Source organism: Aedes aegypti, chromosome 2, assembly GCF_002204515.2.
Source record: "Aedes aegypti strain LVP_AGWG chromosome 2, AaegL5.0 Primary Assembly, whole genome shotgun sequence".
Taxonomy (NCBI): domain Eukaryota; kingdom Metazoa; phylum Arthropoda; class Insecta; order Diptera; family Culicidae; genus Aedes; species Aedes aegypti.
In genome coordinates this window covers 406,663,185-406,689,188 of record NC_035108.1, presented here as the reverse complement: position 1 = coordinate 406,689,188, position 26,004 = coordinate 406,663,185, and the positions used below count along the sequence as shown (strand labels likewise).

Here is a 26,004-nt window from a genome sequence, read left to right as displayed (position 1 = left end):
GTCGAAAGAGTTGCGTTGCTGGTACCAATAACATGATCAGTAGTGATTCATTAAAATAATTCAAACGGGCCCCCATAAAAATTCGAATGGGTGATATAAAGTTTATTTTTGGCAGGGCATCACGGCCGGACAACTGCGAAAGCTTGATAACGAGAAATGGTTTCGCATAAATTGGTTTGTGGCTTGCGTCAAAGGAAACCCATGCGGAGCGATCAGTTTTATTACGGAGGGTCGAAGGTGTTTGCAGATTGTTTTTTTTTTTCTATCTTTATTGACGAGATTTTTAGCCCTGGGCTAGTTCATCTCGGGACCAACGGCTTTACTGGGGATGGAATTCGATCCCAGGTCCTCGGCGTGAGAGGCGTGTTTTCTAACCACTACACCAGGTCCGTCCCCACTGCAGATTGTTGTTAGTAGAAACTTGAACCTAAAGTGACGTAACAAAATATGAAAATTATTTGCAATAGTCTGGTCGACGTTTTAATGATCATACGAAATCTAAACGTTTATAAAGAGTCCGCTTGTGTTTTCTCAGGCTTATTAGTAGGCGATATGTAACCACTGGTAAAGTTTGATTGAAATCATTATAACTCTATTACACTAATAGTGTTAGTAAGATTTCAGCAATATGTTGCTGAATTGTCCGTACTCTTACCCCACCTACGTATTTGTACTGGGAGATTAATTGGTAATTCTCCCACCGTTGCAATAACAATATGATTCATCCAAAATTTTACTCATATGATGATTGCACTACAGATGATAATTAGTGCAAACAAAATAACATATAAATGGTAAATATATGATAAAGTGTTGATTATAATTTCAGGTGTTGCTTGGAAAACTACTTGGGTTTCCATACATAGTTAGAACAACCCGAGAAGTCCAACATCAAAAAGAAAACAAGTCGATAACAATACTTCTTTTCAGCATCAAGTTGTTGTCATAGTTTGATATAAATTAATCATTATTATAGTTTCATATCTCAGTGAAATCACAGTTTGCTTTCAATGATAGCAACAATAGTTTTCTATTTGCTTCCACTGATAGAGAAATAGTTTTCCATTCGTTTTCATGGGAACAATTTTTTGCTCTCAGTTTTGATATTTTAACCGTTAAAATGCCCAAAATTACTACAAACTAAGTTATAAAAATCTTGTGTTTTGTCGTGTCTAAAGGTGCGTCTAAGGTTATAAATGACCATTTTTGTTGAAAACTCTGAAGTTTTTTAAAATTTAACGATGAAACACCTATTTTTTCTGTAAGACTTTTCGTAATTTGTCACACTACAAAAGACATTTATTCTCCCCTTCTTTGAACAGTGTTTAAAATAGGCTTGATAATACTCCGCAACATCACCGGAGTCCGGTAGCATGCTCTTTACTAGTGATTCAAATTGTCATCAAAACAGACGAAAAAGAAACAACAAAGCAAACGCGCTTACACCCGTTTATCTCAACTATTGCGGATTGGGATACAATCAAAAGAATGCCATGACTATTACAGCAGTCAACATTATTGCAACCTTTCCAAATCGTGATTAATCAGTTATTTTAAACACAAAATCGAATTCGGATGCTGTTTCATGATGTGGCAATGTTTACCAACACGCATAAAGTTCTCGAAAATTACAGTGCAAAGCCTACAAAATCGCTACACACGAAGCGAGCGATCATTGATATATTCTGTTCAAATGGTGATCAACTGTTGTTGCGGAATATAATTGTTGAAACAAGCAAAGGAGAGCACAATACCTTTGTTGTAACGTGATGGTTGACAACTGATTTACTGTGCGACAGAAAACACAACGGATGAAAATTCCATAAAAAAATAGTGCCATCACAACTCTGCGAGGTTTGTTTTGTTCGGACGGGTCACTCAAGAGTTTTTTTAAAGTGTGAGTAAGGGTGAGCACAGAAACAACTGAGAAAGAACACCAAAACAAATAGGCCAGGGGAAGTGGTACACCTAGAGGGAATTTCTGTCAGAGAAAAAGTAGATTTTGTATGAAATTTGACAGAAAAATGAATGACAAGTTCATCCACTTCTCCTGGCCTATTCTCGCATTTCGATGCACTCTCTCTCAAATCGTTTGAGGATTTGTTTTGTGAATTTATAGTTCAATTTTGATTCCCCAGAAAACCTTCGAAGTCGCCTCATTTTTGCATCGCTGAGGAGTTTTTGTCAAGCCTGGTTCAAAATGGATACCGATTCTCGATTGAAAGGAGTGCTGAATCGATCACAGAAACCCGAGGTAGGGGTACTTACTTATTTTCGACTGTTTTGTTCTCTTCGTCAGGCGGGATTATTCGACCCAATCTTTTGATATTTGACAGTATGATGCGCTTATATGCCAAAAGCATTTATATAAATTTTGAGGCCATAGGTTTTAGAAAACCAATCATGACGAAAATAACAAACCTATTGAAAATACTACAAGTACCTTACGTGCGATAGCCGGATTATTTAGGAATAACATATAATTACTCTTAAATGTACCTGAAGGCCAGAAATTGTTTTCCCGCTATTTTCGCTAACTCCACTTTTTCCGGATTTCTTTCAAACAGATGTTCAAGAAATCCTCAAAAGAAACTTGCAAGAATTCATCTTTGTATTTTTTGCAAATGTTCCTAAAGACTCCGCCAACACTGCTTATGGTTTTCTTGAGAGGTGTTACTTCAAAAGCACAAGGACGCTGCTTCTCTTCGGGTATGCCACAATGACCAGTATTTCAATTTTTATTATCAAAACAAGGAGTTACATAATGATTTTCAGATAATCCTTTTATGTTTTCTCCATAAACTACTTCAATGATTCTCTTCTTTCTTGAACAGTGTTTGAAACAGGCTTGATAATACTTCTCAACAAACCGGAGTTCGGTAGCGTGTTCTAGAGCGTGCTGTCTTTGCCTCTCTGCGAAAACATGTTAAGCAGTAAGGCATCAAAATATGAGCGAGGAAGATGCGAAACAAAACACAAATTCCACCAAAAAAGTGCCATAACAACTCCGCGAGGCCTGTTTTTGTTCGGACGGGTCACTCAAGAGTTCTTTTAAAGTATTAGTAAGGGTGAGCATAAAAGCAAATGAGAAAGAGTTCCAGAAAAAATCCCCGAATTTCAATGCCTTCTCACTCGTTTGAGGATTCGTGTTGTGAATTTTGAGTTAAATTTTTACTCCTGACGAATTCCATCCACAATGAGTCGAAAAAAATGAAAATAATGCTCGATAGTCTTCAATATGGATTAAATTTTGCGCATGTTTTTGGTATGGTAGAATAAGTGTTTTCCATAGAAAAATTGATCATTTTGACTCAAGAATAACTTTTGAAAATGGCCTATAAATTTTTGCATGCAATCTTTATAATTCTAACTCCAAAACTGTTGATTTTCGTGCAATCAAATTCGTGTCGAAAAAACTGCATGTACGTGCTTTGAGTTTCGGTGCATAGAAAAAAAAATATAAAAGAAAATAAATTTCTAAGTTCTTTTCAGTCATTTAAATTTTTGAGTGTAATTAAAACTACATATTTCTAGTCAAACATGTTCTCTAAAATTCTACCAGCAAACTTAAGTCGAAAGAATTTCAAGAATGTCTCATTGAACAACATTGCAGATGGAAGTTTTTAACTAAGACGTTCATATTAAGAGATAAAACTGATGTAGATCAATTGTGAATTATCTAGATCAAATTCAAATAGATCAATATGTAAGTTAACACCCATTCATTCGACTCATCAATATAACACCGGATACCGACCGCCTGCGATGCGCTGACGCTGCACCATGCGCTGCAATCAACCCGTGTGGAATCTAGGCCGTTGTCAACGCCGATCTGCTGCTTAGGTTGCATTTTATGTTTTCATTTTAATTGAAATAAAATAATTGCTCACTTCTGTTTCGACCGTCAACGAGTCCGCGTTCTTTTTTAAAAACCCGAACAGGCCCCTCAGGTCTTAACTGGCGCCCGAAAACGGGACCCTTTTTACCCAGTAATCGTATAAGTGTTTAATCACGAAGCTGTCTTCAGCCTCCGGATAGGATCCTCATCGACCGGACCCAGCTCCACTCGCTATCAAATTGGCGACTTGCGTCTTCGAGGAACGGCGAAAAGACACACTGGGAAAAGGAACACCCGCTACCCCGCATCAGTGGCCACAAGAAGTCGAATCGCTGCCACCGACAGGGAAATGAACACCCTGCTTCTCTATTTGTAAGTAAATACTAAACATAGAAAGAAATTAGATTAAGATTAACACGACACTGCTTGCCGTTAGTGTCTTAAACCATAATCCCTACTAATTCAGAGTGACTAGGCCGGACCAACCGTAACCGAATCACTGAATATCACAGATTAATCCGAAAAACTAACCCTAAAAACCACTTTAAAAGATAACCGAGAACGAACCGCGAGTGACAGTGAAGTGAAGTGCTAGTGAAATCTTAGTTAGAAAAAAATGGCAACCCACCAAATCCAATCCCTCTTTTGCAACCTGCACGTTTAACGGTGCGAAATAATTCTTCAAATCCAAATGCCACCCAGGCAACACAAAGATATGCAATCGATGCTTCTGTTAGCTTTTTAGATAGAGGTAAAATCCCGAGTATTGTGAAGGATTTACCTGAGTTCAATGGTAATGCACGAGATTTATCCACTTGGATTCTCGATGTTGAAGATTGCCTGGAATTGTTTGATGATTTCCGGGACAGTTTCGAATATCATCTCGTGATGAAAACAGTCAGGAGAAAAATAAAAAACGAAGCAAATGACATTTTAATTTCAAACAATACATCCAACAATTGGGATGAAATCAAAGAGGTTCTGCGGTTATATTATGCCGATAAACGGGACCTCATGACACTCGACAACCAATTGAAAACCATGGTTCGAAGGCAAAATGAAACCATCGAAACTTATTACAGTAGAGTGCGAGAAATGATCACCTTGATCAGCTCAGCCATCTCTACAGACGAAACTTGGAAAGGACATGAGGCCGCCTTGATAAAACTGTACAATATGATGGCGCTAGACACATTCATTAGAGGTCTAGGTGAACCGCTATCACTTTTTTGCAAAAATTACAAACCAAAATCCCTTGCTTCAGCCTATCATTATTGTGTTGAGTTCCTAAATTTGAACGCTCGCAATGCACCCTTCAAATCACATCCTCTACCACCTATCCCAGCTCCTCGAGGTAACATTCCGGTACCACCGCCAAAACCTATTCAAAGGCATCTTCAACAAGCACCACCGCCTCCACCTAGAAACAATTATCAGCCTCCACCAATAAATTTCAGACAACCACCCCCTTTCCAAACACAAACTCAAAACAAACCCTACATTCAAACCCAAACTCCATTTAGAGCGTATGCTCAAAACTCGCCTAACGTCTTTGCTCCTAATAGAAGCTTTTATCAACAGCAACCCAAGCCTGAACCAATGGACGTTGATAGATCGATCCATTCTCGTATGTTAAATTACGGAAATAGACCAAATTTCAAAATGTCTAGACCAATAACCGAATCAATGCAAGCTCATAACCCCCCGACAAAACGAGTTGCTCATCAACTGGAAGATTGTTCAAGAGAGGAATATGACGAAATAAGAGAATACAATTTCAACCCTCCCGCAGAATTATCAGATACTTTAGAACCACAAGAACCAGTTGAGCCTCAAGAAGGTGAATCTGAAAACGAGCCAAATGTGAATTTTTTAGAGAACGATCTGGAATGGGTGAGCAAATGGTTCGATTAAAACCTACAATCTCTCCCCTTCCATACATTAAAATCCCTACTACTAGAGGTGAAATGAAGTTTCTGATTGACTGTGGAGCCAACGTAAATTTAATTTCAAAAAAATGGGCATACCACTTCCGGTAAACCCGTATTCAAAATTCCAGATGCACCCGTAAAAGGAGTAACCGGTAAAGGTTTTATTTCCGAAATGATGCATCTTTCATTATTTGAGCCAGTAAGAAAAGAACCTTCAGAATTTTTGGTTTTTGACTTCCATACCTTCTTTGACGGTTTAATAGGAACCGAATTTATATTTGGGGAAAACTACAATCTCATATCTAGTTTATCGACTTTCCAAGTGTTCGGTAACGACACAACCCTTAACATTCCTTTGCATTTTTACTTCCCTTCACCGAGCCCACGCAAAATTAACCACGTTAACCAAACTTCCGATATTAGAACTTCACATCTCACCGAAGAAGAAAAAAATGCTTTACTACCAATTTTGAATTCTATCAAAACAAGTTTTTCACAATCCGGACAACAAATTATCGTGTACAACTAATGTTGAATGCGATATACGCACGGAAGATGATATCCCCATCTACCAAAAATCTTATCCTTACCCCGTCGCTTATAAAGAAGAAGTTAATGCACAAATTAAAAAACTATTACAGGATGGAGTCATTCGACCATCCAGATCTCCATGGAACTCACCAGTTTGGATTGTTCCAAAGAAGATGGATGCGTCTGGCAAAAACAAATTCAGACTCGTAATAGACTATAGAAAACTAAATCAGAAGACAATATCTGACAAATACCCGATGCCGGAAATTTCTAATATACTAGATCAGCTTGGAGGTAACCAATACTTTACTACTTTAGATTTAGCCTCTGGGTTTCATCAAATAAAGATGAATCCTAGAGATGTTGAAAAAAACAGCATTTTCCGTTAACCAAGGCAAATACGAATTTGTTCGTATGCCATTTGGTTTAAAAAATGCTCCAGCGATTTTCCAAAGGGCAATGGATGACGTTTTACGTGAACACATTGGCAAAATTTGTTATGTGTACATGGACGATGTCGTTGTATTTGGAAAAACATTGGAAGAAGCTACAAAGAATTTGAAAATAATTTTAAAAACATTACAGGATGCAAATTTGAAAGTGCAACCTGATAAATCTGAATTTTTGAAAAAATCTGTTGAATTTCTCGGATACGTAATTACAAAAGACGGAATAAAACCGAACCCAAAGAAAATAGAATCAATAGAAAAATGGCCTGAACCTAAAACAGTTAAAGAATTAAGAAGTTTTTTGGGATTAATTGGATACTACCGAAGATTTGTAAAAGATTTCGCTAAAATAGCAAAACCTCTTACAAATCTCTTCAGAGGGGAGAGAGACCCTTCATCTAACAAAAAAATTACCTTTGGAGATACAGAGAAGGAAGCTTTTGAACAACTCAAAACCATACTTACTTCCAGCGATATATTAACGTACCCAAGCTTTGATAAAAAATTTCTTATTACGACAGATGCTTCTAATTACGCTATAGGAGCAGTTCTTAGCCAAGGTGAAATAGGGAAAGACAAACCAATTCACTTCGCTTCTCGGACGCTGAACAGAACCGAGGAAAACTTCTCAGCTACAGAAAAAGAAATGCTTGCCATCTACTGGGCTTTGAAAGTTTTCAGGAACTACATTTACGGTCAAAAATTTGTAGTAATAACAGATCACCAACCCCTAACTTTCTCTTTATCTTCAAAGAACACTAACGCTAAATTAAAACGTTGGAAATCGTATTTGGAGGAACACGATTACCAAATCATATATAAACCTGGACGGACAAATGTTGTAGCGGATGCATTGAGTCGAATTCAAATTAATTCTCTCACTCCAACACAACATTCGGCCGAAGACGATGACAGTAACTATATTATATCGACTGAAGCCCCACTTAACGCATTTAGACTTCAAATTATAATTGAGCATACCAAAATTAATCCCGAAACGATAGTTACGACTCCCTTCCCAGGTTATAAAAGAATTTTGATAAAACGGACTCAATTTACGGAACAAGTACTTACTACCATTTTAAAAAACTTTTTTGTACCTAGTAAACTCATTGGCCTACATACATCTGAAACCATCCTCGGACAACTTCAAGAAGTATACAGAAAATATTTTAGCAGAGCAAATTTATTAAAAATCCGATTCACACAAAATCTCCTTATTGATGTAACCGACCCCAATGAACAAGATAAATTAATTGAAAATACTCACGAAAGAGCACATCGAGGCATCAACGAGAACAAGCAACAAATTTTACGCACACATTATTTTCCAAAACTCTCTGCTAAAGTGAAAGATTTCATACGAACCTGTGACACTTGCAATACAACGAAATACGACAGACATCCTTTAAAAATCCATATCCAAGAAACTCCTATCCCTAACCATCCTTACGATATCATTCATATAGATATTTACCAGATTGACAACAATTACTTTTTGTCCAGCCTAGACAAGTTTTCAAAATTTGGAAGAATGATACCTATTAAATCACGCCATGTTGTTCATATTCGTCGAGCATTCGAAGAAACCATAACGTCTAATATCATTCCTTCAGCCGTGACAACGGATAACGAGAAAGCATTTCTGTCGCCGGAAATAAAAGGCATTATGTTAGATCTGAATATTCAAGCATACGTTACCCCCAGCAATAAATCTGAAGTTAATGGACAGGTTGAACGATTTCATTCAACCATCACTGAGTTATACAGAATTCAAAAATCCCTAAACCCATCTTATCCTTGTCGAAGATTGATGGCAATATCCGTGAACAAATATAACGACACAATTCATTCAACCACCGGGAAAACTCCAAAGGAAATTCTTTTCGGTAAATCCAGTAATCCTGTACCTATTGAAGAAATTGACCATGTAAGAAATAGACGCTACGACGAAGTTATTGTACAATTAAAAGCGAAACAAGAAAAACTTTTGGAAACACATAACAGGAAAAGACAAGAGCCCCCAGATTTAGAAACAGGGCAAGAGATTCTTGTAAAAGACAAAATTTTCAAAAGCAAACATAAACCTCTCTTCAAAAAACATTTTGTCCAAACCAATCAAAGAGTAACGGTGAGAAACGAGAAAAATCAAAATTTACATAAGTCAAACATAAAGAATATCAACATACGAAATCAAAACTTGTAAGATTCCAGCGAACCAATAATCCTTCCTCTAACACCGCACCATTCTTTTCATTCCAGCATACCCCCTATCCTTGCATCCCTGCAAATCCACAACCTGGATAAAAATCCCATTGCTATAGTAAAATTAAGAAACGGAAGAATATTAGAAGGCTACACAAAATTCATACACACTGTCAATGTGACGTCTATTCAAACTACTGTAACCTACCTTGAAGATATTGTAAATGAAAAAAATTGTTCTAATCCAATACTTACTCATAGAATCGAAACATTAAAAAATAACCTAGCACAAGTAAAACCCTTAAATAGCAAAAGAGTCAGAAGATGGGACGCTTTAGGTAAAGCATGGAAATGGATGGCTGGATCTCCTGATTCAGACGACCTCAAAAATATAAATAGTTCGATAAATCACCTTGTTGACAATAATAACGATCAAGTAGAAATCAACGAAAAATTAGAGAAAACACTTACAAATTTGACTATCTATTTGAATGACATAAGCCTCTTAGATTCTCAAAATTTTAACGAAATATCAAAGGAGTTAGATTCACTGAAAATTATGTTTCATCTAGATCTAATAAATGACGAAATCGAAGCTATTAGAAATGCAATAATATTTTCAAAATTGAATATTTTAAATAACAAATTGTTAAGTCCAACAGAAACCGAAGAGATTACATCCAGATTAGAGACACAAGGAATTCACCAGAACCTGATAGATGAAGCCTTGCAGTTCGCTACCACATCAGTCGTCACCAACGGAGAAGTCATCTTGTACATTGTAGGCATCCCCAACTTCAGCAACACTACATTTCAACAACTTCGAGTCGAAGCTGTGATCAATCAAGCAGAGCGTATTATGATACCCGGCAAAATCTTCTTTAAAAGCGTGTCAAACCTTTATCTGTTGATAACACCATGTACGGAATTGGCAAATTGGACCATTTGCAAAACATCTGAACTTAAAGACGTGTCCACCGATGGTTGCATTAGCAACGTCATAACAGGTTCTCCAAGCAACTGTTCATACGAAGTCATCTACAATCATATTCCAGTCATCGAAATGGGAACCACAACAGTACTTCTAAATGATGTACACGACACTCTACAAAATACCTGTGGAGCGACGAACAGACAGTTACGAGGCTCATATCTCATCGTATACGAAAACTGTTCTATCACCTTTCAGAACTTTACATTTACAAACGCTGTAACCAGAATCGTAGAACAACCGTTCTTTGCACCATCAACCGACCTAAACATATCCAGGACCCAAACTTATCAAACTGTTGGCATTAACAGAATACACCAACTTCATCTGAAAAACATCAAAAAATTGGAATATCTGCACACAAAGACAGATGTAACATCGTGGTCATTGTGGGGAGGATTTTCATTCACCACAACATTGATCATTCTACTAGGATTCTACATCTTCGTTAAGGCACGTCAACAAACAGCTTCAGTTAACATCATCACACCTCAAGAAAAACCACAAGCCACTCCGCTACATTACATTTATCAACCACCGACACTTGCTGACACATACAGTTCTGCCAGTCGTTGATCCAGGAGGCTCAACACTTCAAAGGGGGAGTAGTTAACACCCATTCATTCGACTCATCAATATAACACCGGATACCGACCGCCTGCGATGCGCTGACGCTGCACCATGCGCTGCAATCAACCCGTGTGGAATCTAGGCCGTTGTCAACGCCGATCTGCTGCTTAGGTTGCATTTTATGTTTTCATTTTAATTGAAATAAAATAATTGCTCACTTCTGTTTCGACCGTCAACGAGTCCGCGTTCTTTTTTAAAAACCCGAACAGGCCCCTCAGGTCTTAACTTGTATTCCAAAATACTTACTTTAAGTTTTGGAATGGGAAATCCGTTATCTACACAAATATGCCTCGTTAGGGATGTTCGAAATATTGTTTTGTTTTACATGTACTACTTGTTGTTATCTAAAGTCATTTGGGTTTGAAAAACCTAAGTAGTGTAACACTTGTGCTAAAATTTGCCGCTCAAATGTGCAAAAAATATGAATTGGTTTAATTGCTCTAGAAGAAATTTGAACACCCCTAGGAACATTTTTTTCATACCGTACTTAACTATGGAATATGCACATGAGATACTTGAAGAATTTTGGAAATCGGTTGAGCCGTTGCTGAGATATGGATTTTTGAAATTTATGGTGAAGATCGATCGATGCCAAACCTCATATTTTCAAAAGCACAAATCTGGAGAACCAAACATCCATTCAAGTTGAAAACTTAATCGATTGGTCACTAGCTGGTGGTGACCTAAGACAAGACGTGACAGGTCACAGTACAAAAATGAAACCAATTGCCTGTCAAAAAAGACCACTTCTCATTGGTCGTTTTGGCAAAGGCCTACTTTCACATCGTTGAGTTGGATTTCAACAGGGCACTTTGTTGCTAGCCCGGCCATCTTGCTAGATCGTAAATTAAAGTTTCATAAAAAAGTTTGAAAATTTTTCATGAAGTCTTTTTGTTTCGAATCCATTTATATTCCATGTTAACTTTTCCGCATGTGCTTCTACAATACTAAAATCAATTAAATATACTTAATTGAGAGCAATATAATGGAAATTGTGTCAATTTTCTCTAAAAGTATTGCCTGTTTCTAATATAAACCTGAATTTTTAAAAATAAAACATCCTCTATCGCACTATATGAATGCAGCGTGCAAGAAACAACCAAATTATGGGCATTGATATTTGAATTTGTTCACAAGATTTGCTTATAATGAATACTGGTAGCACTGGCTTTTGTATCGTCAAGGATATCGACCGAAAAACAACTGGGCAGTCTTAGTTGAGCTGTCACGTCCTGTCCTAGGTGGTGACCAATAGATTATGTTTTCAGCCCAAACGGGTGTACATGTTCTCCAGATTTGTGCTCTTGAAATTTTGATGTTTGGCTTCGATTTATCTTCACCTCAAGGTACAAATGATATTTGATCCCAGGGCTCCTAGTGTAAAAAAAATTGTGACGAATTTCAAACAAACATATTTTGAGAAATTGCAGGAGGACAATTAGGACTAAATGTTATTGATTTTGGGTAGGGATCCTTGAATAATTCCATTTCAGAAATATTCTATGACGGAATTCCGAGTGCAATGTGCATAAGAATTCAAAAAAGAATCCCTGAATAAATACCTTGAAAAATCTGTACTAAATTTCCTAAAGAGGATATGAGCCAATTTTTTGGACGAATGTTTTGACGATTCCTGACAAATTCAAAGCAAAGTTCTCATGGGATTTTGATTCTGTAGACGAAATCATTCAAACTGCTCATGAAACAAATTCCAAAAAAAGCAGTAGTAATAATTTGTGAAATTCCAGTACAATCTTATGAAAAAATCAACTATAGAAGTCTCTAAGTCGCAGACAAGATAGCCCTATCTGTCACAATATAAGCAACACACAAGTTTAACGGTATTAGCTCGCCTTACTAGTGATTTTTAATATTTTCTTTTGCAAAATAAAGAGAAGTGTTAAAATTCAATTAGTTTTGTTTATACACATATCCTAATATTACCTCCAAAGTGGAAAAGTAGTAAGAATCTCAAACCTGAAGTTATCTCTACAGGATTTGTTTTCCGATAACTAATAGTTGTTGGCGTTGAATATTCAGATCACAGCACTTGACGACTAGAAACAACTATCCGTGCATTGCACTTCAATGAAATCATAAAACAATAAAATCAGCAACTATCGAAGATTGGAATTTATTGAAATCAACCTGTCATTTTTATTATCCCCCTTCTGACAGTCAGTTAGTCGAATCGAATGATAAGTGAGTAATGTTCCACTTCAGAATATGAAATCAGACCACAGTTGATTCATGCATAATCGCTACAGGAAAATCTAAAGTGGCTTATTGCGCGTGATAACCCAGATAGGGCCCAGATAGCCGTAGCGGTAAACGCGCAGCTATTCAGCATTGTCATGCTGAGGGTCGTGGGTTCGAATCCCACTGGTCAAGGACCTTTTCGTAAAGGAAATTTTCTCGATTCCCAGGGCATAGAGTATCTTCGTACCTGCCACACGATATACACATGCAAAAATGGTCAATCGGCAAAAGAAAGCTCTTAGTTAATAACTGTGGAAGTGCTCATAAGAACACTAATCTGAGAAACAGGCTTTGTCCCAGTTGGGACGTAACGCCAGAACGAAGAAGAAGAAGAACACGCTTTACTCAAAGCTAGTGCTGTGTTTCTCAATCACTAAATTGCCACTAAAAACTAGTGATATGTGTGACTGGTATTTACTTGTATGCCATATCAAACTCAAAAACGTTTATCTCGCAAAATATTTGGTTTGGCACGCATAAGCTATTTCAACAAAACCTAAGAAAACGTTCAAAGAGATTCATGCTTACACATGTTACACATATAAATAAGTATCAAGATCCTATAAGGCAATTTCACGTCCACGAGATGATCCAAGCACCAAAACCGCACAGTTTGAGAAGATCTTTTGCGTTGACCTCCATTTAAGGAATGCTATCAGTCGGAGATATCTGGTGCACCAACAACTTGAGGTAACCCACCAAGCACAAGTTAATCCGCCATCAGAAATTCTGAGTCGAGTGTTTGTAAACAACTTTGCTCTGTGCCCGAGTGTATGTGAAGAAAATTCTTGCTGATTATTGAAACTGCCACAAGGCTTCCTTTCCTTATCAGTGAACATAGTGTTTGCGAATGACTGAATGAATGCCTGACCTGGCAATCATCTGGGTCAGACTTTGCGTTGTCATAATGTGGCTGACTGCGAAGGCATTAATTTACAAGTGCCAGATCATCTCGCTTAGTTTATTGCCACTGTTACCTCGTGTCAGAGACGCAAAACTGCAAGCAGTGGAAAAAAATATTTACTGATTATGTCGCAACCGTTTCGAATCGTTCGACAACGTCATAAACCACAACTGTTATACACTCATTACGTTGAGCATGAAACCGACCTTATTGCCGCGTTCGAGTTTCCTTTGACGATCGCCAAGTACCGATAACGAATAGTTCGTGTGACAATTCTAGCTATTCGAATAGGCACTGAGTGGTGCAATTATAAGATCTCCGTCCGATGCTGTTAATGAAGAGATTCAAGCCCTCGCCACTTCACCGACTGCATCATCAACTTTCCCGATTGATGAAGTCTGAATCCCTTGGTCAACAACAAACATCATCTTTATCAGTAGCTCACCATCATCCTCCGGCAATTACCAGCAACGATCGCAGCCGCTACTTACAGTAGTCACTAAATAGTCCTCCAGTGAAAGACCGGTATTTAATACCGACCGACCAACAACGACGTTGTCAATCCGGCAACGACTGGCCCTAGTGGAAAGATTAGTGATAAGTTTGAGTGAATTTCCTATCGTGCATCGGAAACGTCATCGGTTGAAACAGCTGCAGCCTCGTCGATCAGTACCTCTACAGCCATGAATGAAAAGTATGTAATTACACAAGTTTACTCGTCTTAAGGCCGCACGGGACGTCATTATAATCATCCTATCCATTTGAAGAAGCAGATCTTAAGTACCACTCCATATATGGATGTGAAAAATTTATCACTATATTCTATATATGTGGTGCACAATCGATTAAATTTTCAGCTTCATCGGTTCACTAGAACTCGAGATTTGCTTCGGCAAAGTTTTGATGATAATTGTTAGAGTGAGACAAAAGATAGGGAAAATAACACGGTCTCCCGTGTCCCCTTAATTTGATAATCACATTATCGCTCGGTTATGAATATCGCAGACCTATACCGAAGAAAAGGGCATATGGATTGGAACAATCGCTGGCCGTTGGCTAAACAGCAAAGGACAGGGTGTGCCTACAGAAAATACTCACATTTCGAATCATTTGGCCACATAATCTTAAAACGAATTAGTATTTGGACGACGTGGCGCCTAAAGATAACATTTCTGTAATTTATTTCGCCTACCGGTATGCTATCTGTCTTAAACTTGTATGCAAGTTCTATCACTTTGCTCACGAAGCATTAAATATAGTGTGACAGACAGATAGCTAGAGACATACATCACGACAGTCCACGGCTTTCAAATTCACCAATTTTCAATTTGGTCTCACTTGGGGTAACCATTCCATTATTCATCTATCTATTGAATCACCTATTGCTAAACTGCACTTGTATTCCTTATGGCGTGTTCGATCATTGGCAAGTGTTCAACAATTGGCCAATTACCTCAATGGAAAATTTTCCACAAACGTCAATCAAAAAACTCAAAGAACAACAGTCTAAAAGCCATGAACAGTTGCGATGTTAATGAATAATAAAAACTTCGTCTTTTTACCGACACTCACTTCTAATATCGCACACCCATTATCAAGTGTGCGATATGACACATCAAAGCGAAAAAGGTGCTCCCCCCTGTTGCCCTCCACCAATCGGCATATCTGCACATAATGCGATAGTTTATTGCTATAGGGGGAGATCCCCCAGTACTGGACAGTACCCAATTCTGGTCATCGGTAAGAAAAGTTATTTTAGAGTTATTTAAGTATAGTGACACATCCTTGAAATTTGCACGTCTTTTTGAAAGAGTTGCTTGAAAGTCGATAGAAAATTGATACAGTGCCTTAAAATTTAAACTGAATTAATAATTATTTTGAATACGAAACAAACATTTGCCATTGTCGATTATAATCATAATTGTTTTGCAAGAAATTTAAAGTAAACGTGGAAAACTATATTTTTGGTATTGTACTTCATGTCTCCCAGTCAGTGAATCAAATTGTCATCAAAACACACCAAAAAGAAACAACAAAGCAAGCTCGCCAACAACCGTTTGTCCCGACTGTTGAGGATAAGGATACAATCAAAAGCAAAATTGTCATGACTATCACAGAGTGCAATATTGTTGCAACCTTTGTAACTCGCGATTAATAAGTTATTTTAAACAAAAAAAAAACAAATTTGTTTTATGGATGCTGTTCGATAATATGTCAACACGGAAGTTCTCGAAAATTGTAATGCGAAGCCCATAAAATTGTTGCGCACGTGGTGATCAATCATTGTCATAATCTGTTCAAGTGGTGATAAGCTGATGTTGCGGAATAAAATTGTTAGAAAAAGAATATGAGATGACAATGTCTTTGTTGCCGCGTTTTAGGTGACAATTGATTCACTGCTCCCAGTTTTGAACAGCTTTTTGCACAAGTGTCCCAAATACATTAATTTTTCATGGATTAATTCGAACATGGTATGAAACATCTTAGAAAAATAAGAAGTATGAACTTTCAGAACAATTTCGAAAAAAGTGTAATTCTCCATCATACATGAAGCTGTTTTTCGATAAGCATTTTGCAGGACAAGTACACACTTAGAAAAATCCATTAAAACTTACGCCATATGTGTCCAACATAATGAAGCAAGTAAAATAACGTAAATATAAGTTACCAATGCCGATATTTTTCATCACATTGAACTGAATATTGTTCGGATAACCAAAAAATTTGCATGCCATGAAATTTAAGTCATATGTATTATTGGTTTTTCCTTAGTATGTAAAACTCAAATCACTTATGTAAAGGTTGCTAATGTTTTGAATTGGAAATAAACTACTATTCCTGGAGCAAAACCATTCCATGATTTACAAATTTAGCTAATTCGCGACATGTTAAGGCTGTGTCCGATATTCAGGTACGGTCTTTCTATGATTGATAAATGTGATACAAAAATACATCATCGGAATACAACGTCAAAATTTGTGTTTATTTTTTCTTATTGATTCTCACACACGACAAACAAGATAATTTTTATCATAAATGGGAAGTAAGATCGCACGAAACCAATAATTTTGGAATTATGCATTTATCATCTAAATTTTAGATTCTAAAATGTCCGGTACTGGGGTACCACACCCTACTTTTTTATGACTGCCGGAATAGGAGCGACCAAATCGCATGCACAGTAGCAGTGCACTACTTTCTGGCTCTGCTGCATGCACTGATGTCGTTCGGTTGGTAGACATTCAATCGTAAACAAAGGCTGTCTACTGCAATCACAAGCCGCAAGTTCCGATTGAGTCATTACTAGGGTGGATCTAAAATTGACACGAACAGTTTTCATCCGGAATTGGATGGCTGAAAATTTTTAGCAGATTGGTAATCGATTTTTACTGTAATTCTGTATCTGTCGAAATTGCTTAAAGCAAGGTGGACAAATAAATATTACTGAATTTCAAATGTTCTATTTAACATTCTGCCGGTTCGAAAAAAAAAAGTTACGATGTCTGTGTTTTGGAGTCATATTGGCCCCAAATTTTAATCGCGAATATTTCACGAAATTTGAACAAATTTTCGATTTCCCTGTAGCTTTTGAAATAAAATTCAATTGAGCTCTACTTAAAAATATAAGAAAATTCATCTAAAAATAAAAAATATGTATCTGGCTCAATCAAATACTAATTTACTACGATATTAACATTACGATATTAGTCCGTTCCAAACACCTTCAGATGACTAAATCATAAATGTAAATATCTAACTTCAAACAAAATTAGAACCAAATCATATAAAACTTTTAAGCTAAGCGGTTGGAAGCCTAACTTTAGACTCTTCGGTTAGTATTTTATCAATAATTAACGAAAAAAATCGAATAATTATGAAATGAAGATCGTAGAAAAGACTGTTCAATAGCGTTTTCAAAACTCTAATATATCAGCTTTTTAAATAACTTGCAACTTTTCATGCCTTCGATTCCGAAGAGGACACTTTGTATTTATCGTGATAATAATATATATCCATCCAAATTGATCGAAATAGCTACGCGTTTACAGCTAAGGCTATCTGGGTTAAAAGCGGTAATGCGGTTTAAAGCGTATTTATAACAATTTTATTTGTGTGTATTTCATAGCATGATTCTCATTAAAATAAAATGAATGCATAAAAAAAGTCTTAATATTTAATAAGGAAATACAGTCAGGTCTCCTATTAGACAAATGATTGGAGGGCGTTTTAAGAGTCCGCGTTAAAGAAGTCCTGGGGCTTATGGGATTTCTTCAATTTGGGGGGTTGATTATCTAATATGCGTTAAGAAATAGCACAGTATTGTGTTCGGCGGAGCTACAGCACTCAATACGATATACCTTTATGATTAGAGGACCGTCCCTTAAGTTGAGAACTTGACTGGTAGGGGTGCCTATTCTGATTTGCATTATATGAACCATTAGGGGTAAGAATGGAAAGTTTATAACATATGATATCACTAGATCCTGATGTTTTGGAGGGTTGGTGTCTCCGGAAGAGTAGTTCAGTAGCTCAAGGGCTGACAAGGCATTGCACTCACTGAACGCGCTACGTTCGTTTCTCAAATTTCTCAAACTTCCAACACAAGCGCATGGAAGAATGGTAGTCGAGAACTGTCAAAACGTATGACACATAATGAAAAACGAAAATTACTTGCAATTAAGAACCTTGATCGAAGAAGTCACTAGAAATCAAGCGTAATGTTAAAACAAAATTGTTTGTGTTTGGTTCATCTTCCGTGGTGCTTTTTTTGCTTCAGGATTTTGTTTTTACCACTGAAAAATACACATATAAGATGCCTTTTCAGTTTTGAATATCGCCCTTTCAAAACTAACATTTGTTTTAAATTCCAAATTGTAAGTCAGTGTTTATTCACTCAATTTGGAGACATAAAAAAGAACACTAAATTTCTAGCATTTTCAACAAAAGTACTATGGCGTTTATTCATGATCTGATTTAAATATTATAAAATTTTCTTATAACCGTACTCATAATTATGTGTTATTCTTGTTTTGGAATCTGAGAGACTTAGCCTCCAAGAGTCCAAATTAACTCTGTGAGAATACTGTTTATGAAGTTGTGAATATCAATCTCATAATTCTATCATAAATCCAAGCTTCAAATAAAAAGATTAGGAACGTTTGCCTAGTATTAATCCAGGCATTCACTTTGAAAACAAGAGTAGAGGCACAAATCGGCCATCTATGGATCCCGACCTTAAAGTTCACTCACCCCTTTGTTATCTACCATCGCCAATACCAACAATGTTAACAAAGAGAAGTTTTAAATAAATTGAAAAATTGTGAACCATGCCTACTAGAAGTTGTCAACTAGCCCTTCAGACTTGAACAAAACTATTATCGGTAGCTTCACAAACAACTACTTCGAAATCAAATACTAGAAGTAAAATCCTCAAAAGTTAAAAATACATATAGGGTGCAGAGCTACTTGGGCACTTCCATGATTCACTTTGGCACGGGGGGTTTCTCTCGGTCTAATTGGCTTGTTTAGCGATATCCCGATTTTTACATATTCTGATTCTACGTTCAAAACTGAGCCAGAATCCAAAGTTTCATAATTTTCCGTGCCATGGAACAATTTTTAAAACACATTTGAATTTAGTATGGAAATCGCGTTTGAATCACCCCTCGGAAAATTTTACTTCGGGGCGAGCTGTCATTTATGTAAATTGAAATGTCATTGAGTCGAAGGGATGAAATCTCATTTAATCATTTACTATACCAAAATTAAGATATTTAAGCCCAATAAAATCGTGTTACACTTAGAAAAATGTGCTCTTTCGATCAAGCTACAAAAAACGTTGAATTTTTCATCACTAAACAACCCAATTGTCTGAAACTTTGCAATAAGAAGCACTTCGATACGACGCTCATTGTGGCCAAATATGAGCTAAGTAGCATTAAAAAAAAAACCCACTGCCAAAGTGAATCAAAAGTTCCAAGAATAGGATTTGGCTCCTATAATAAAAAAAAAACAAGATTTTGTAATAATATTGCGAAATTTGCACCCATTTGGACTCATCCCAAAATTTCTTATTATCACACTCGAATCTCGAATACGATTTCGAAGCGCACATGTATACAAGCAAGGTTTCAGATTTTTGACAGTTGACCAGTTCGCCTACCTAGTTAAACGGACCTTGCTGTGCGCAATGAATCAGACTGTGATAATCGTTGAGTCTAATCAGGGGAAAATGTTGCAACGAAATAATGCTTGGAGGGATATCAATATTGTCACAGAAATCTGAACAACGTTGTTCAATAACATACAATATCCAACAAAAACTCTTCAGCCGTATGAAATATCATCTTGTGGTGAATAATCCATAGGCATCGTTCAAGTAATGACAAGAAATGACCATTTAAATCATAACTCAAACTTTTGAATTGCCTAAATTTGACGGAATTTTGTGTTTCAAAATACGGCTGAACTGCATGTCTATTTTCTATGGGACACCCTAGTGAAAATCATCGACGGATAGTCAATGTAGCCAATCATTGTTCAGTTTTTATTCTGGATTTTTACCGCGATAAAGGTAAATTTGATGCTTGCAATATCTATGAATGAAGCTCAATTGAGAGGAAGCAGACAATTACTGTACGTGCCATTAGCTTTGTTAGTTTGGTATGCTTACCAAACGAGTTCTGCACTATTTTGCTGCAGACGATTTGCTCGAATTGATTGCTAATTTTAGTCCAAAAAGGAATAGTTTTCGAAAGTGTCCCTAATTAACTCGGTTCGTGATCGTCTCTCTCCAACTCCGGTTATTTTTATTAAATTTCATTTTTGTTGTGACAATTATTTTCCTTACATTCTAAGTGATATAATTTGTACTTTGGTTATTTTATTAAGTTGCTTCTAACTTGCTTGTGTTTAATTATTTTTAACATGTTTAAACTTAGCAAATTAAACATTAATATAATTTGTTTAAACACCATACTCAAATGCGTTTAACGTTTTTCAGGTTTTGCTGCACTACGTTCCACTTTGGAATTGACTTAACAAAATGAGTAATTTCTTCAAGATGAGAAATTTGTACAAAAACTGTAAGCGCATTATTTTGTAGCATTTTCACTAAGCTTCATGGAAAAAAATACACGAAAAGTATATACTTCCGTTAAGCATCATACAGGCGTATCTAAAATGATCGATTTCCCTTCGTCAATTTTCTCTTTAAATTAGTATACGAAATTAAATCGATTTTCGGAACATTTTGTGATGCTACATGACGAAGAACAAAGAATGCTCTCTAGTGTAGTAAAGTAACAGCCAAGTAACTAGCAAATGAGAAAATTGACGAAGAGGAATCGATCATGGCAGATACACCCTTATCAAAGAAAAAAATAAAGAACTCCATGTCCCTTGCAGTCTCCCGAAATTTTATGGCACATAAAGTAATAGAGCAAAATCTAGAATGCCGTGAAAAGTATAATCAATCTGTCAAACTTGAGTACCTTTCGCAGTACCAAGGGACCAAATGCAGTACTAGAAGTAGTACCCAATCTGAACCCGAGTGGGACGGACCTGCCCTTATTTATGGTTCTGAACACGAGATATGTCAACTTTTCGGTTGAGTTTTCTAATTTTGCACTGAATTTCATATCTAACTCCATAATTTGTTGCGCAGACTAAATCAGACGAGTTTTTCATTATTTTTACACATTTCTTAGATTTACGTTTGACAATTGCTTCTAATTTTCCAATGGCTCGAATATTTGGATGATTTCATGGATGCTTTTCTGGCTGAAATCGACGTTATTCTGCTAATATCGTTGCATGACTTTTGTTCTACCTTATTCTAATCTATGAAGATCTCGCTGCTAATCCACCAAAGATGGTTGAGTGCTAAAACGTCGAATGCCAAAACGACCAAAGGACAAAACTTCGAAGGGGCAAACGGTCAAAAGGACAAAACGTCAAAAGGAGAAAATTGGAAAGAAACGAAATTTTCTTGGAAGAATTCTTCTCTTCCGAAAAAATAAGTAATATACAATATGTTATACATTATTCATTGTATATTAATGTGAAGTAAGTAATCGGAAAAACCAATTCCATTCCGCGGTCGAAAACTTAATGCTTAATGCAAAACGTCAAGGCCCTTTCAACATTTTGGCATTTGACATTTTGGTATTCTATGTTTTGTCAATCGACATTTTGAAAGTCACTACGGTAACATAAATGGCGAGTAACTATTTCGGGGATGGTATTCGATCCCAGGTCCTTGACGTGAGAAACGAGTGTTCTAGCCAATACACCAGGTCCGTCCCCAATATATAGTCTGACGATGAAAGTAATCTTGCAAAGGTAAACACCAAAAATCCCGAGAAAAATTCTAATGAATCTGAATCTCTAAGGGAAATGCTAAAATTTTCATGTGCAAGGGTTTCACCAGAAATCTAGGACTCCGCTGCATCATAACCAAATGTTCCCGACATTGGAGTAACCCTTCCTTAGCCGAGTGGTTAAAGTCCGCGGCTATAAAGCAAAGCCATGCTGAAGGTGTCTGGGTTCGAATCCCGGTCGGTCCAGGATCTTTTCTTAAAGGAAATTTCCTTGACTTCCCTGGGCATAGAGTATCATCGTACCTGCCACACGGATATACACATGCAAAAATGGTCAATCGGCAAAGAAAGTTCTCAGTTAATAACTGTGGAAGTGCTCATAAGAACACTAAGCTGAGAAGCAGGCTCTGTCCCAGTGAGGACGTAAATGCCAAGAAGAAGAAGAAGATTGGAGTAACCAAAAGGACTAATGGTTGAGTTAGCGGTTTTGGAGAGCTGCCTCCGGCACTTTTTCTGGCATTCTGTGAGTGTTAGAAAATTCTAGTATAGCTGTAAGCAACTCTTCGATCACGTCTACCCTTGAATTATTCAAGGAATTTTATCAATCAAGTGTTCCTCGAGGAATATTGTTCAAACTACTCCTTCTGCAGTTGTCTTTGGCGTTGTTGCAGAAGAACTACTTTGGATAATATTTTGTGAAGTTATTTTAAGATTTCAAGCAGTTATTTTTCCAAAAGTTTATACTAGTTATCTATTTTGAAAATCTTCCGGAATATCTGTAGAATTTCACCCTCTTTTTTTGTATGTTGTTACAAATTCTTACGAAGAATGAGTGGTAGAATCTGACCCAATTCATTCCATATACTGTATCGCATCAGAAATTGAAGATTGGCGATGGGACATTCCGCATAAAGACGTTTCGTATAAGAACGTTTCGCATACGTACATTTGGCATGATGTACATTTGGCATAATGAAAATTATATGCCTTTAAAATGATACCTATTCTTGTATGAAACTGCTTTATGCGAAATGTCCATTATACCAAACGCTCGTATGCGAAACGTCGTTTTGCGAAACGTTTTTATGCGAAATGGTTCACCCCCTTGAAGATTGGCGTCTGAAGTTAACCTTTACAGCAATATGATATAAAGGAGTTGAGGAGAAAGTCGGTGTGTGATTGTATTAGTGCAGTGTAAAATCAAAATAAACATTGAGGGGAAGGTGGGTGACGTCATAAGGATTCAATGGAATGCTAAGAGTGGATATAAAACGTTCCATATTGTGGAACAAGCTAGAGTTAAGCTAGGTATGCTGTTCCGCTCAAGAAAAGTAAAAATTTCTTCTCAACAAATGGTCAAGAAATTTCCTATAGTGAGCTCTATTTGAAATGACATTTCTTTTCAGCTGCGTACTGCGATCAAAGAAAACTGCTTTTCTTGAGCATTTCTTGCAAGAATTTTCCCACGCATCGAGATAGGCGATTACTGTTCTGTTGAAGTGCATACTTCGCTTCAGACCGAAAAAAAACCTTCAGCTTACACCAAGACGTTAAAGTCGAACAAGTAGATCCCAGGAATAATGTTTGTTGGCAATAAATTTGTGGTTGAAAATATTTTTTCCACTTTTCCTAATCAAATTGAATAAACACTACAGCACTACATTCAAGAATGTCTCATCTAACGCAAAGTGTTAGGTAAATTCATGCACATCCATTAACTACAAGTATTTTACGGCTCAGTCTGGGTCACAGTACTTTACGGTGCCTTTCATGGTTCAATCTGTAGTAGAATTGAATCAGTTGAAGAATTCCATTCTTGCTGCTAAACAGGAATCGCTAAAGAAATTTCTTGCCGATTCTACAGCTTCTCCCATTTGAACTGACATTTATTGTCAACTGCGTACTGCGATCAGAAAAAAAAAACACTTTCTTGATCGATTCCTTACAGGAATTTTCCATGCACCAAGGTAGGCCGGGATATTACTTGTCAACAGCGAATCAGGCTTAAAATAAAATAAAAGTCTAAATTAAATTACATGAATTACCTCCTGTGCTATATTTCCGTTCTGATTTTTTTTTTTCATGTTATTGTTTGAGTAACAACACACAAAACAAACTTGGTAACGAAAAGGGTACCTAGCAACGCAGCCCAAGAAACTTTCGATACAAACTGTATGACGTCACACATAGCCATAGTGGTTATCACGCCCAATGGTATGGATGCCCAAGTGTAGATGTAGTTGTGAACCTTAGAGGAAAACAATATGCACTCAGTCTCGAAAAACACCCAGAAACCGGGTGTAAATTTTTAGAATTGGGTAATATTTCCATATGCATTTTGATGAGTCTGGAAAGCGTGTACAAGTTTTTTTGAGGAAAACAAAAACAAACTGTATGACGAGCGTATGCTAGTCTACGTGTGTTCAAACGGCGCACTAATACATACAAACTGTTGTGTATTATACCGAATTATCTTCTCACCTCTATTACACTACATTGCCTTTATAGTACTGGTTGTCGAAGGTTGTCGACATCAAAGTTTCAAAATTCTGTATGTTTGACATCGTTCGATCGGTTTTAATGAGATTTTCACAAAAAAATATCACAAATGAATTATATTTTTGATTCATGCATTAAAATATTTTAATTCGGCGATGGTCCGGATTTAATCCCGAATTTGTTGAGGCACCGTAATTTCGGGTGAAATTGATCATTTTTCACAGTTTTTCTAATCTGTTTTTTTATAATGTTGTCAATTCCATTCTCATTGACCTTCCTTTACCTTTACAGTGATAACCGTTTAAAAGAAATGACCATCTCAACACTTCTAACCATTTCTCAAATAATTATATTGCAACAGTTTGCACTAAGTTAAACCAGACACTATTGCAACCATTAATTATGGAGATTTCCCTCATGGCCCATTCAAATCGGTACCTTTCTTCCCAGCACTGACTGACCTATCGTCACCATGCTATAGATAGGGTTCTCATTTTATCATAATTATTGTCATTGCTCTGGCCACTTTGCCAGCCGCACAGAAGATGGGGTATTTATCCAGCGCAAAGATGCTCTACGACGACGGCCAACAACGATTTCACGATAACAGTTTCCATTTTGTTGCACACGCCGGCGACGACGACGGATGCACATTTGCATTCGAACACAACAGATTCCGCTACGTGACATTCCAGGAAATATTCTATGAAAATAGACTGTCTAAAACAAGCTGAATAAAGGGTAAATATAGCCCTGGCCATCATCATCGCCATGGGAAATCTTCCCCATTCTCGGGCAACAATAATTGTCACCCGTGCGGGAAGGCTGAGAAATGTCATCGCTTTTAATTGTTTTCGAGGCTTCGGATTTTGTGGGACGACATGTGTCGCAATTGTTACCTTCTGCCGAACAATGCTAAAATCTAGGAAAGAGGAAACTGTATGGAAATTAGAATATGTTCCGCCACTAGACGAACCGTAAAATGAGGTATCTTTGATACGCGGGTCCTTCAATTTACTTCATTCAATAAACAAGATTTTGTTAATGGTTCAAAAACATTATTTCTCGATTTCAGTCAACTTGCATGCATAATCAGATTTTCTTCCAAAAAATACCATCGAAGCTCCCCGTTTTACGGTACTCTCAAATATGTGAGGTGCGTGGGAGCCGTCTGGATCTTAGATTTGTGGGGAGGTTACGAGCGCTAATTGTCTAGTTGAGTGGTGGCGCATCATCTGACGAGGCACTTTAAATTGGCAATTGCTTATCTAAATAAATCAGTTTTGCTGACCATGAAACGTACGGTAGAGCAATTCTCTTCTAATTAATGTTTCAATTGGCGTCATTATCTTCATTGCGGTCAGAATGGTTATGGTCATGTGAGGGTAATAAATCATTTTAGAAGGACGCACCTAGTAATTCAAATACCATTTACTTTCTCCATTT

The 26,004-nt window shown here is 36.9% G+C and overlaps 1 protein-coding gene across 18 annotated transcripts in view; it reads left to right on the top strand.

Moving 5' to 3' along the window:
• LOC5573818 (sodium-driven chloride bicarbonate exchanger) overlaps nucleotides 1–26,004 on the top strand; it is a 215,542-nt gene that overhangs the window by 112,969 nt on the left and 76,569 nt on the right. Inside the window, exon 1 of one of the 18 annotated variants that reach the window (XM_021847288.1) lies at nucleotides 14,088–14,432. The exons of 15 other annotated variants lie outside the window; for them this stretch is intronic. In XM_021847288.1, coding sequence (XP_021702980.1) covers nucleotides 14,422–14,432 — 11 coding nt within the window. In that variant the 5' untranslated portion in view covers nucleotides 14,088–14,421. Of the gene's footprint in view, nucleotides 1–14,087; nucleotides 14,433–25,908; nucleotides 25,938–26,004 lie in introns of those variants that run through there. 2 more of the 18 variants (XM_021847299.1, XM_021847287.1) reach the window with 2 other exon arrangements.